This window comes from Sinohyriopsis cumingii, chromosome 4 (genome assembly GCF_028554795.1).
Source record: "Sinohyriopsis cumingii isolate HCF-2022 chromosome 4, ASM2855479v2, whole genome shotgun sequence".
Lineage (NCBI taxonomy): Eukaryota > Metazoa > Mollusca > Bivalvia > Unionida > Unionidae > Sinohyriopsis > Sinohyriopsis cumingii.
In genome coordinates, this window is record NC_142964.1 from 38,034,830 (window position 1) to 38,049,945 (window position 15,116).

Here is a 15,116-nt window from a genome sequence, read left to right on the forward strand (position 1 = left end):
AGGCTACTAGATCAACCTTCAATGAAGAAGAATGGGACAAGATCCTTTTGACAGTCACAGAACATGGAAACCCTAACATCACCTGTCAATAGATTCCATTGATGTAGTCTGGAGCCCAACAGCTCTGCCTTACTCTTGGATAGTTCCAAATCCCTGACAAGGTCATTCAGCTCGCTTTGTGTTATGAGGTGTGTTTTAGAGGAGGAGGAGGAGTAAAAATATGGGTCATGTGATATTTATAGTACAGGAAGTTTCATCCTCTTCTTCGTCTGACTCAAGTGAGAATGATACTGATGCATTAGGAACCAGCAGTCCATCTCTGTGGGGTACTCAGTGTATAGCTGATGGAGTGTTTGGATAATGCACAGTCCACTTTTCTTCTTTGACACACCTTTCACAACTGTAGGCACCATGCAGAAGTAACAATTGCTGATATGATCTGTTGGCTCTCTCCAAAACATTGGCACTGCAAAGGGCATAGCTTTCCTTTTCCTGTTCAACCACTGGCGAAGATACTGACCCAGTATCATGTTTTTAAAACTATAGCCAATCAACAACTTTAATCATCATTTTCATTCTCAGTTTCTCAGAATTACTAAAGATTGGCTACATTTATTCCTGAAGCATTCTGGCTGTAGACCAGCATAATAGAAAGGCAGCAGCAGAAAGGAAATGAGTAAAGTAGCCATTATATGTACAGCTGAACTGAAAGTAGAATTCAGAATATTACAATTTGATTCGAACTCGACAGCATTCCATAACCATCATAATTCTTGGCCTTCCATACAAGTTCATTATAAAACTGGGAATAAGGTAATCACAGGTGATTTTTAAGCTAGCATTATAGTCTGACTCGACATCCCCGTTTGTTTGTACCCCGCTAACAATTTCAAAAACGAGAACGTTTAATGTGATAACAAGTGCACAGAACTAAGTCAATTGAATCATCGATGTATAATTTCTAACCTGACTGTGACCTGAAGGGCACTAATGCTTGCATCCCCTGCATCATTTCATGCTTAACGGACTTTCCATACTAACACGGCGCCATATTGCGTACACTATAGACTAGTTTATTTCCATCAGACAACATGATGATATAGTTCATCCTGTTCGATAACTGCTGAATAACTGAGTGAATTGCATAACGTTGAGAATTTGGAATTATATCCCTCTGCATATATGAACATAGAAATTAAACCGCTTGCTAAATCCACATCAAAAGCAAATTTGTAGTTGTCATTATTTTCCTTTGCTTGATTCGACACTGTAAATATCGAAAGCAGACGACTTATGTACATCTGTAGTCGTGATACACCCCTTTGCTGAAAATGGACTTGTCCAGAAACTGGAAATGGATCCAAGCATGTCCGTCTATTACACTGAAAACTTCCGTTAAGCTTGAAACGCACATAAGATGCGGTGTTAGGGCCACTCTACTCAGAGTCAGGTTAGAAACTATAAATCAATGAATGAATTCCTTGCACTTTTTGTCACATTAAAGGTTTCCATTATTTAAATCGGTAGGGTTGTACAAACAAACAGGTTTGTATTATCAGACTATAGTATCATATTTTGAATATAGCTTCCCAACTTTGGTCGGCTTAATTCCCTTGGAAAGCAATGAGAGAAAATTATTGATTCTAGAGTTTCAGGGGCATCTCTTGTCACAAATATAAATGTCTAAGCTGTATTTCAAAATCGGTTTCTTCTTTACTAAATGAGTAAGTCCAAGTTCATATTTCAAAATCAATAATTCTGGAAAAGTCTTACTTATACCAAACTTTGCAATCCAAAGACAGTGGGAAAGTGAAGATGACTTAACAAATAGTGATTTAAACATGGTGTAGTTCTTTTGTGAACTTGATATAAATCTTTTACTACAAATAACTGCCCATATTTTCCTCTGGTTCTTAATCATTTTAAACATCTAGACCTTAGACAAAAATATATAGAAATCACCTAAAAATTAAAAGCCTTATGTTAAACCTTTACATGTTCCCAATTAATAAAATGTAAGCACAAAAAATAAATACACCATCTGTTTTCACAATAAAAATTTACAACAGTAAAAACAAGCTCACTGTGATACTTTAGCTCACCCTGTAATCTCTCCAAGCTCAACCTATGATTACTTCAGCTACCCTTACAATCTCTCCAACCTAACCCGATGATTACTTCAGCTCACCCTACAATCTCTCCATGCTCACACTATGATTACTTCAGCTCACCCTACAATCTCTCCATGCTCACACTATAATTACTTCAGCTCAACCTACAATCAGCTCAACCTACAATCTCTCCAAGCTCACCCTATGATTTCATTTCACCCTACAATCTCTCCATGCTCACACTATGATTACTTCAGCTCACCCTACAATCTCTCCAAGCTCATCCTATGATTACTTCACCTCACCCTACAATCTCTCCAAGCTCATCCTATGATTACTTCAGCTCACCCTACAATCTCTAAAAGCTCATCCCATGATTACTTCGTCTCACCCTACAATCTCTACAGGCTCATCCCATGATTACTTCAGCTCACCCTACAATCTCTCCAAGCTCACCCTATAACTCCAGCTCACACCAAGATTTCACACTATGATATCTCCAAATCACCTTCTCCAGCTCACCCTATGATTACTCCAGGTCACTCTACAATCGCTCCAGCTCTTTCATTTTGAACGATAGGGCAAGCAATACACACCATTTACTTTGGTCTTGATCGTCAAGGCATATTTTGACACACAGCATTAAAGATGGTGATCTTACTAAGGCTTTGTTGACAAAGATTCTAGACAAGAACAAGCTACTAAGTAACCTGTCATTACTGTTAGAAAAAGCTCTGACAGTATGTAAGGGCTGATCCAGTTAAGCATACATTATACCGAATGAAGTTGCTTTTCAAAAGAATATATGCCATGGTACTCTGATTATTCAAAGAGTTCACATGAAAATGATACATCGATGGGTGACTACTCTACATTAAAAGTACCTTCCCTACTTCCTAAGTATATCTTGCTCGAACAGCTCCAAAGGTAAAGTCAGTCTAATCATAGTTTGCAATTATTGTAAAATATGTGCTCTTTTTATTCAAATTGGCAAAGTCTATGTTATACACGTTTACTAGTAGAGCTGGGAACAAAGAAAAATGTTGTATTGCGGTATTTCTGAACATACTGTAATACAAGCCATGGTATACTGCAATTATATTAGGGACCAACAATTCAGTGTTCTGGGGCTGGGGCCTGACACTCCCATGTGTCATCAGTTGGAAAATTATTTTGCTCTGATTCATATGTATGTTAAATACATTGTGCTGACTTTCGAGAGCCAACTGATAAAAATCGAAAGTATTGATAATGAAGCCAAGCATTTATTAGCAAAACCATTGGTTTAATAGGGAGAAAATAGCAAACATAAAATCCTACAAGTGTTTTGCATTTATTATTTTTCTTTAGCTTTAAAATATCACTTGATGCCTGATATGAAGTTCTGGCTGTTTGTTCATCATTCATTAAGCATTTGTTTATCATTCATTAAGCATTTATTTATCATTTATTAAGCATTTGTTTATCATTCATTAAGCATTTGTTTATCATTCATTAAGCATTTGTTTATCATTTATTCATCATTCAATTCTCATTCAAAGTATTATATAAATATTTCTGGTTCCTATTTATAATTTTTTGGTTTTATGACACAAACAATAAAACGGGAGGGGGGTGGATACCCTTCTAAAAAAACACTTCTTACACTATCCCATGCAAATATAGTTGAAAACTGACATTTAAGTGTCACAGATTATAAGCAACAGAGACCTAGTTGTAGGATAATGGTGCTGAAATCAATCAGATGAATTCCTAATAAGCTCCTGTACTGTTGTAAAGATAGGGATAATACAACCTTAAATATCAAGTCTAACCCAATTCAGTGATGAACTGAATATAAAAATAACAGCGATCTTGCAATAAGTATGTCAGAGTGACCTACCTCTGGTACATCAGTTTAATAAGTATGCCACAGTGACATACTTTTGGTACTTTAATGTAATAAGTATGTCCCAGTGACATACTATTGGTCCATCAGTGGAAAGCTCCTCAAGATGATTGCCTGTACTGTATGAAGTATGATATCAGCTGAGTTAAGAATGTGTCAATAACAGTCCTTGATAACAAAACATTAATTTGTTAATGTTAAATTCAATACCTTTTTTTCAAAATGTGGTTGTTGTTCTGTTGTTGTTCTAGGGTTTAACGCCAGTTTTCAGCACAAGATAGGTATACATGGCGGCCAGTATAACTGGTGGAGGAAGAACCCTGGAAAACCCAGGGAAGAACCACCGACCCACGAGAAGCTACTGGCAGGCTTTCCCACGTACCCACGCTAGCCGAGCCTTGGACTCGAACCCACGCAGACAGAGGTGAGATGGCACTGATCCGGAACAGCGAGCGCTTTAGACCACTTGACCACTCGGGGCCCCTCAAACTGTGGAGAACCACGTCAATGTGGAAAATTTCAACTTTCATTGTTCCCACTCCATATAACATACCACTTCTAGCATGGCAAAACACCTTCTGTATGTAATATATTACTTAAAACACAATGGAACACTTTAATACTCTGTGTTGTAATACACAACTAATAAACTTATGTACCATTTTTATTTGTAGTTAACCATCTTCTGTATGGTGGAACACATTTGGCAATGTGAACATGCAGTACCTTTGGGTGTGTTGTTACACCATCTATGAGGTATAAACACTGCAAGAACATTTGATATTCCACTTCCAGAATAACGTGTTAATTTTTTTTTTTTTTTTGCATAACCTCCACAATGTATCAAGACTAAATAGTTTTAATGCCACTAACTCCAAATCAAAGTCAGTGGAAAGAAATGTGTGCAGGACTATGCTAAAGTGATTGCAATTAATTTGCTTTAGTTGATATAGCAACAAAAATATCATCTTTGGTTTGGCAAATCTGTCAAACACAGGATCAGTTGGAAAAAGTGATACTTAGGTTTCTAGTCAACAGGATGAGGAAAATATGAGTTAAAAAAAGAGAAATAATGTTGAAAAAACATGGATTTATTCTCCTAGATGACATAAATTTAGCAAAACTGATATGAATGTATATACTGACACCTTATTTTTAGGCCTTAGTTTCACAAAATAATTTTAGTTTCAGTAAATAGCAATGTCCAAAGTCTGTGCTTGTTAACTGCATGTATCTCTGAGATTCTCTAAGAAAGAAAAATGTTGAAAATTAATTATATATCTATTTTTGGAGGCTACCAATTTTTGGAGATTTTATGGCTGCTACAAACCATGAATGTCATGTCCCACTCAAGAACAAACAATCCTTCTGTGGAAGCAACTGAACCTTTCCTTAATCCACAATGTAATGTACAGACAAAATAATCAGTTTCTGCATATACAAGAAACTTTCTACTATAACAACAAATAAAATTCACAGTCCTTTAGAACTAGTACTGAATGAATTTTATGGGAAAAGGATGTCTCTTATTACTGACTTAATGAATACTGTATAAATTATTCTATGATCTTATTTTAAAACAATCACATAAGTAGGCAGATTCAACTGTGGCGAATATTCCAATGCAAGAATACTTTTTTCAATTCCGTATCATCAGATCCATCTTTATTTTTATAAAGTCTCTTGGATACAAGCGCTTGAATTTAATAGCATTACTGGAGTACCAATAGAACTAAACACTGAAAGCTGTTAACCCCACAGACAATATACATTTCTGATCAGACTCAGTCCATATTGTCTTCATGCAATCTTGTTGACCACTGCTTGTTGTAAAGACTGAAGCTGGCATGTCCATTTGTAGCATTATAGCGTGCAATACCAAGTGCCCCTCTGTTAAGCTCTAGAACCTGATTCACCTGGTCTATACGCCATTGGATTGTGCTGAAACAACAAGTATAATCAACAAAGTGTAGTACAATTTCAGATATATCCACAAACAGGGTTTCATAAAATCATTTCATACATATTTGTATTATCGTCTTTTCTTATCAGAGGTCTCACTAGAATTTTAAAACTAGGAGTCCCACAAGCAAAAGATGCAGTCTCCTCCCAGAAGCATGATGGGCACACCTAAGTTGCTAAATGTCCAGATTAGAAGAACCAGTGGTTGCAATTGAGTTTAATTTTTCACGTTCTTTACACCACTGACATATAGTAGGGGATAACCAATGATTTTTTTTTAACTTTTGAACAAATAAAAAATAATTTGCACCATATAAAACTTTAACAAGGTTGACTGCAAAAAAAGAAGTATTTTGGTCAGTATGACTTCATGTTTGATTCTGGCAAATTTTCAATATTTTCATCCATGACAATTTTCAAAACCACTTAAAAATTCTTGTTCCAAAACTCTGATCAGTAGTCAATCCCCCCTCCAAAAATATGTTAAATGTGGGATTTGTTTTATTTTTAAAAACTTATTATCATTCCTTTCAGTTCAGTAAGCAAAGACTTATTTTTGAAGCACACTTTCAAAAGTTTTAAAACTTACATTACCCCTCCCTCCTACATGGTACATATACACACAACAAACAAATAACGTTTAATTATGTCTAATTTGGCTTCATTACTTATGCATAGCAAACGTTAATTCCTGACCCTTTTCCTTCAAAAAAGTTTTATTTTTTCTCAGAACAATTGAAGTAAATAACAAATACAACTTGCCTACAACTAAAATATTCCTCCTAAAGACAGAAGTAGTAGATGGTTTCCTAACTGTTGTACTTTGCCTGAATATAATTTCAACTTCATTACAATTGGTCATGTATTAATCTAATGTCAACATGAATTAATATGGAAAATAATAAATTGACTAAATACAAGCTGACAGAAAACTCTCAGAATGGGGAAAAATGAAAGACAAGGTTTACATGGGGGCAGCAATACTGAAACTTCGCACTTTTGGTTTTGTTGCAGCCATCACCCTACGTGTATGCTTTTACTAATTACTGCTTTCTCTCTCAAGTAAATTAAATTTTAAACTAATGATCTTGATTGATATACTTTTGTTGTTACAAAAATTAGGTCTTGTTGATATAACTTGCATATATTTAATTTTAAAATGTTTGGAATATTTTGTTTTTGTGAGAAATTAATGTCTATGCAACAGAATGAAGAATGAATTGAAGATATATTAAGAGTTTATGTCTCAAGCTTCACCATTGGTTGTTATTTTTGATGTCCAATCAAAAATTTTGATACAAGAGAATGTAGAAGATGGGTAGTGTTTCAGCATAAATTATACCCCCCCCAAAAAAAAATGGCAGTGACATATTTGCTACTAAAAGTAGTCTCCCCCTATTGGTTATTGCAACATATAGCTGTTGTTTTTCCACAAGACTGAATTTTGTCAATCTATGGAAAGATCTTATTCCAAACACTAAGCCAGGCAAAACATGCTTTCTTACACTTGGCTACTTTCCCATCCAAACTATCAGTTCTAGCAACTTTAGCACTCTCTGAATCTCATTACAGTCTCTGTCCATTTGCCATATAACCCCAAAATATATATCCAAATCTGCAAACAACATTTGGTCAAAGTCTCAATGTGTCTCGATTTAAAGGTCACTTGCACTACTTACTCGGCTACACTCAGAAATTAACACAATAATGAAAGTCAAAGTTGTTCAATTCATGTACTCTTATGATGACCACATGTACATCACTGGGCCTTTCTGTCTCTAAATGTAGGCACTGTATATACAGTTGCTACAGTGTCTATTAATATGGGCATCTTTTAACTTCTTTCCAAGCCCATATACAACATATGTGTGTGTGTGTGTGTGATCATCTTCTTTGCATGTCAAAGTTAATCCATTTATTTATACAACCAGCTTTCTCTCTTTGACCTTCACCCTGCCCATGATTCATAACTCAAAAATTGTTCATTGCCCCACCCTAATAGTACATACACTTATGAAAATGTTTTGTATTTATTGTACTACTGATCATCCAATCACTCAGTATAACTCAACAATTAGTTTATCTCTATATATAAATTACATACTGGTTCTTTTGGTTGAGAAACAAGTGTAAATTAGAGATTGGTGCATCTCAACATAAGGGTATTTTTGTGGTGGTTCATGGCTAATGATGAGCTTTTGAAACTTACTTGTCTAAAATACAGGATACCAGGAGATTTTCTACTTCAACCGGTTCTATATTCAGTTCCTGTAATAAAATATATGTATTGCAGATGTGAGTACAGTCAAACTGGCTAAAACTTTTGCATGTACAGGGTTCATACAGAATTCTGAATGATAAAAGACTTTTCCCAAACTTTCAAAGACCACAAACATAGATTTCCAAGACCTATTTTCGCTAACATTTTGTATATAAGTTATGTTATATGAGAAAACAACGAATACAAAATACTATAATATTGTTTAATGATGAAATTTAAACTATAATTAATCTCCTAAAATTGCTTTTTAATGATCTGGAAGATAGGTTAACCTTCATATTTATTTCAGAAATGTGTAATTTATGTATCAGATTTAATACAAAATAAATTATTCTCTTAACAGACATCAGCAGTGCTGTAAATGCATTATTACAGTTGATGTTTTAAACAATGTTTGGGTTCATTTCAATTTTCAAAGACTTTTAAAGACCTCTGGGTAATCTGCTTGATTTTCCCAAACTTTCAAGGCCTTGAAAATACTAACTCATTTTTCCCAAACTGTCAAAGACCTTCAAAGACCATAAGAACCCTGATGTAAATACCATCCTTTTACTAAGATAAGGGACTAACTGTACCATTATTACAAAAGATAGTATCAGCTTTTATTTAACAGCTAGTTCAGAAAGTGTCAACCAGAAAGTCCTTTGAATGGCAAATATCGACAGATTGATCTAAGTATCTAATAGACACTTAATAGGATGGCAGTACAGGATCTATCTTGTTTGCAGTTGGCCTTGACATAAAAGCATGTATAGATAATATTGCTAGATGTCAAGAAATATTAGCTATAAAGTATAGATTTGACACACAACAGATACACTCTTTAATAAACATAAAGATATAATCAAAATATTAAAGTACATCTGAAATTATTATATCCTATTTTTTTCTACAAGCTTTGCTAAATGTAGTTTGTGCGCTTCAGAAGTCAACAGCCCAGAGGTGTAGGTACTTACTTTAGAAATAAAAGGGATATGTATCCTTGTGTAAGGTTTGATTAACTTGATCAGTACTTGGGTCCTTATGTTTCTTAACAAATCTGAAACATAGAGAAAGGCATTTCATGTAAATAACAAGGTCCCTGCATGATTATATTACGATGCTAAATGTGATGCCTCCCCTTTAGAGCTGGTGAATCAGATCCTAAATCTGTAATAACAATTGGTGTCAGCATACTGATAAATAATTGAACTCTAATTATTGTTTTACAAGAATACAAAAGGATTTCAAGTAAATTAATGAACATTACCATCCTAAAACAAATTGCATAATTCTTCAAATACGACACTGCAAATAGCTTGACATCTACATCACACTGCATGATCATACAACACGACATTATACAAGCTTGGCTTCCACATCACACTAGACATTCTTACAACATGACACCACAGTAGCTTGACTTCAATATTGCCCTAAATGATTCCACAACATGACACAATGGTAACTTGTCTTCTGCACTGTAATGCACAATTCATCAACATGACACCATAGTACCCTGGCTTCTACAATATACTACACCATTTCTTTAAAATGACACTTAAGTAGCTTGGAACCATTCCTCAACATGACACCACAGTAACTTGCCTCAAACATCTACTGCACCATTCTTCAGTATGACACTATGGTAACTCAACTTTTACAATGCACTGCACCATTCTTCAACAAGACATTAATGTAAATTGGCTTCTATATTGTACTACATGATGCTTCAACAAGACACCAAAGTCACTTGGCTATTATACTGTATTATATGATTCTTCAACAAGATACCAGTGTAACATGGCTTCTACAGTAAACCACACGATTCTTCAACAAGACAGCAACGTAACATGACTTCTATATTGTACTATATGATTTTTCAACGAAACACCAGTATAACACGGCTTCTACACTGCACTACACGATGCTTCAACATGATGCTGAAAATGTAGACATTTTCATTGGTGAGGGGACATGGTATTGAGAATTCAGGTAATTGGTATTTTGGATAATCAGAATGGAATTGTGAAGATTTCAAATCATGAGCATAAAAGAACTGATTTTTTTTTTATAGCAGCACCAGTTTCGTCACTTGCATCTGGAACATGCTAGTATGGTCAGATAATTATAAAACAGAACTCTTTCTGTTGCATCTTAAGAACTATAACTTCACATTTTTTGTGATTGGCTTATCATGGGTTGTATGTTCCTGAATTTCTACACGTACATTTTACTCAAAAAAAGATACTGCAAATCATGAAAAATGATGATCAATTTAAAAAGTTTTGGACAAGTAATTTTTTTCCCATTACTGTCCATGCTCACTTATAAGTCAAGTCTAACTGCAAACACACAGACCCAGATCTGTCATCACATAATATGCCAGTTGATCTGGATATAGTTTTTTACCGGGGGGGGGGGGCAATCAGGAGAATAACAACTTTAACCCTGATCTGCTAGTGCATTATGTGATGGCAGATTAGAGTCTGTTGCTTTCAGTTGGACTCAACTTACAAATGAGAATATACATTACTATCATTCTGGGACAAACATCACTCACAAATTTTATATTGCTGACATGATTTTGGTCTTCCATAATAAAAGCTGACAAATATTTAACGGGGGTTGGGGGTCCTCCCTTAATCGGTTCTCGAGGTGCAGCACCCCTGATGCGGGGATCAAAAGTCCTCCTGCTAAAAAATGCATTTTACACTGATAAAAAACTACTGATGGTGCAACTTATGATCGTAAAATCAACCAAAATAATCATTTGAAAAACTAATAAACTTACAACAATGTTCAACTTGACTTGAATAATATCGCAATATTTATAGTCAGATGAATTTGTTCTTCAATAATATTGATGATGAAGTTATTTCAGGTGCATGTCAGTGTTCACATCGTAATTAAGTCACAATAATTTGTCAATTTTTGCAGCAAATATATAATACTTCTCTCTTTTCATAACAAATACTGTAAAATAAACACCCAAGTACATCAACTATATACAAATAATCCCATACATTCACTTGTCTTTTTCTCCAGTAGACACAACCTGTTGATATACCAGTTGAGCTCTTTTTGCAGCTTTGGCAAAGATTTCTTTAGCCTTCATTTTTGTCAACAATGACTTTTTTGGCTAAATGTGCAATCGTTTCTTTTCCTTCTCAATGAGAGCCTTTATCCTTTCAAGCTGGTGCTTGTATTGGCGAGATGCAGTGCGCATATTCTGACAGAGGGCTACATCTGTTCTCTCATGCAAGAAATCTTTCTTCTTATAGTAATTAATTGCACTTTTTCCAGATGCTTTCTGAGCTTCAATTTTTCCATATGCAGCTTCTTTTGCAGGTGCTGTTCCAAACTCTTCCAACGGCGATTGCCGTAATTCTGATCTTTCTTGCAGAGGTCCTCCCAAAATGCCTGTCTTCTAGCATTCAGTTTTCTTATTAACTGACAAACTAAATTTCCATCAACTTTTCGCTCCACCCATTCCATTTCCATACGTTATTTTAAAACCTTTATGTAAACTCTTTGTGTCATGGTCTCTTTGAACAACTCGGGACGCCATGTTTTGCAAGCATGATTCTTCTGTCCATTGTCATCAGTTTCCATTACATGATTTACTGGATGAATTTAAACCTTTGACCAATCAGAATCCATTTTACGAGAGTCGAGTGCTAACAAATATATGGAGCGAATAATTTACAAGTGTAATTGTGGAATGGGACTGGACAGACCATTTTTTAAAAACTCGATCGGAAATATAAAAAACGGACTATATCAAGAAAAATCTTATTCAAGTCAGGAGAAGAGCGGAATTCTGCTTTAAGTCAGAGAAAAATGTCTGATATTAACACATTAAACTGAATATTTCAAGTATGGTCTAGATTTTGTTAACTTGATGCCGATTTTTCAACAAATCAGGAAATTTGAGGGAGACTATTTTCAACAAATCAAGAAATGAGAGGGGGACTATGGGCACAAAATTTCATTAGTCAATAATGTATGTACACTAACTTGTACTGTTAGTCACCTTGAAAAGAAAAGCAAATAATAACTGTCCATCATACTGTGCCTTAATATGTACTGTTGGTGAACAAACAGCTTTGTTGATGATATTTGAATCCTTTAAGCACAAAGATAAAACCATAAACACTGATAAAGTATACAAAATATTTTACCTTCCCTGTGTCCCCTAATGAACGAGTCCTGCATGATGTTACAGTGTAAAGATCAAACAATAACACACTGATAAAGTACATGAAATATTTTACCTTCCCTGTGTCCCCTAATGAACGAGTCCTGCATGATGTTACAGCGCAAAGATCAAACCATAAAATGTTGATGAAGCACATGAAATATTTTACCTTCAATGTGTTCTCTAACGAATGGGTCCTCCATGCTGTTACTTCTATTTGTTTTCAAAATCTTCTCAAATTCACTAATATCATTGTTCTGGTATGTGCTGTAAATATGAAAAGATCATTATTTGTAACATTCCAGAGTGCTGATTGTATGCCATAAATCAGGGGTCTCTGACTCAAACCATCTTGAGGGCTGCATATGGGCATTTTCATTGGCCCAAGGGCACACCAGCTTTGTTACCTCTCATGACACCTTATGACGCCAATCATACTGCAGTCACCTAATACTGCTTGGTGGGCTGCATGCAGCTCATGGGACGCATGTTTGAGACCCCTGTCATAAATAAGTCTAGAAAAATCATTTTGAACAAATTGAGATGTGTTCCAAAGTGAAGTCAGAAACTTCAGTTTGAAGGTAATTCTTTACTTTTGATAGTTTTCTCAACTTGATGAAATTAGAAAATGATATTCATACCTATAAAAAGTGCAAGGTAGTAAACGATAAGTGCAGTAATTCAGACAATGGTAATGTAAAAACCTATCCCCTCCCACCTTACTACCAAGTCTAAAGCTGCTGGTCAGATTAATTCTGCTCTTCATTAATAAAACAGCATCATATTACTTAAACTTTATGTAATTGCTAATCAGAAAGATTGAAATAAACCTTCATGATACTGACTCATCTAATCAGGGTACACATAGGAATCATGTGACATCCTTCTTTTTCAACTGTGCAAACATCATAAATTAAAGGTTTTTTCAATTATACTTGACACAGTTTGTAGATAAAGGTAAAATCCACCTTCATATAAGAAATTAAAAAATTATATTTATTTACTTATAAACATAAAGTCAAATATATCTTTGAAACTCCTTTCCTTTCCATCTGTTTCTGATCAAGGATAGTAAGTGCAACCTAATTTAAAGTCTGATGTTTCAGAAAAATGTCAGAAATAACTTCAAAAAAAAAAAAAAAATTTAATTACGTATATACGATTCAACTCATTACATCTTAAATTCTCATCTGTACACGTGAAATTAAAACAAAAAATTGTGACCACCTAATAAAATATTGTTAATAAAATTGCTCCAGGTGGAAAAACTTCCTCCTTTTTATTCAAACGAGGAATGATGTAAGACCCCATTTCAATATATTACCAAACTCACCTTCATATGGTGAATTTTTATTCAATAAAGGATTTTTTAATTTAAAAAAAAACAATTATATTGTTAGTCATATGAATATGTTTGATGTCAGACAGTTACGTGACTAAGTTTGTCATGGCAAGAATCTCAGAGTCATTTTTGTAGGGCTTGGTTCCCTGGGAATCAAAGGGATTGATCCCCGACTCCATTATCATGTTGGCCAGCACAAGGTACTTCAGGCAGGTTGTCCTCCTGAAAGAGGAATGTAGACAAATGCTTATATACAGTGTATGTATGTACCATACTTTAGATAGTGGATTTCAACACAGTCTATAGGTTCACAAGAGCTTATCCATAATGTTTTAACTGAGTGTTACATACGACATGGTGTTCAGGTATAACATTACATTAATTTATTCTGAAGTACTGTCTCAAATAACTAAAATAATTCCAATAAAAAGGACATAATTATATCAATAGGAAAGAATATAATTATATCAATAAAAAAGACATAAACAGTATTTTCCATATTTCTGACAAGACTATAAACAGGAACAGATGCAGTCTCCAAACTCAAAGGAAAACAGACAAATAAATATGCATTGAGGTGTTGTGAACATGTTATATAGGAAAACGTTGGGGACAATGAAGCCTGGATGAACAAAGAAATAAGGTGAAGATATTTTAGATCTCTTTCCTTTCACAGTTATCTATTGTGTTATTACCTGATTTATTAAGACTGACAAATATACAAACACAAAACAAAACTAACTGAATATATAATAATACAATGTACACACAAATAATTTTCCAACACAGGCAGATCTCTAGATCATATTAATGGTAAAAGATGACTGCCCGTTTTCAAATACATTCAATAAATTATCCAAATTGTTGAAAAACCTCTCTCCATTAGTGTCCATTATAGGGTGTGAAACAAACAGGATGAACATTCAAGAATGTTTATTTCAACTATTGTGCATGCCAATTTTAGATGGTGCAATGGATTTTGAAGTTCAATCACACAAAAAAGGCAATTCATATGAGAAAACAACAAAGTTGAAAAATATGGCAATTTTTCAGAAAATTCATTATTCATACTCATGTGCAACTCTCCATTCTACAAGAAACTTTAAAGTTTTAAAACAAAGCAGTTAATACTTATGAAACATAACAAAGACACAAACTAAGGACCCCATTATGGGAAGGTCACTTAAAAATAGGGGCAATTTAAAACAATCTTACTTAGGTTCAAAAATAATTTGTCATTCCTCAAACTGCACTATACTTAACTCGACTGTCTCTGCAACAATCAAGTAAACTTTCAAGGCAATGCATTAAAAACTAAAGGAGCTGAAGTATATAAACAAAATGCTATGCTG

At 34.4% G+C, this 15,116-nt stretch overlaps 1 protein-coding gene across 1 annotated transcript; it reads right to left on the reverse strand.

The window, feature by feature from the left end:
- Nucleotides 1-5,421: 5,421 nt before the first annotated feature.
- On the reverse strand, nt 5,422-13,969 carry LOC149800945 (COP9 signalosome complex subunit 2-like). The gene is made up of 5 exons (XM_089954239.1): nt 13,855-13,969; nt 12,592-12,689; nt 9,199-9,281; nt 8,171-8,229; nt 5,422-5,940 (listed from the first exon to the last, which is right to left on the reverse strand). The coding sequence occupies exons 1-5, from the start codon at nt 13,947-13,949 to the stop codon at nt 5,784-5,786; spliced, it is 492 nt and encodes a 163-aa protein (XP_089810365.1). The 5' UTR covers nt 13,950-13,969; the 3' UTR covers nt 5,422-5,783.
- Nucleotides 13,970-15,116: the final 1,147 nt, after the last annotated feature.

Excerpts from the sequence above, each read along its gene's own strand:
- LOC149800945 (XM_089954239.1), bottom strand. The coding sequence starts at position 13,949 with ATGATAATGGAGTCGGGGATCAATCCCTTTGATTCCCAGGGAACCAAG. Across the intron at positions 12,690-13,854 it reads GCCATGACAAACTTAGTCAC|CACATACCAGAACAATGATA; the intron begins GTAACTGTCTGA and ends TCATATTTACAG. Across the intron at positions 8,230-9,198 it reads ATATCCCTTTTATTTCTAAA|GAACTGAATATAGAACCGGT; the intron begins GTAAGTACCTAC and ends ATTTTATTACAG.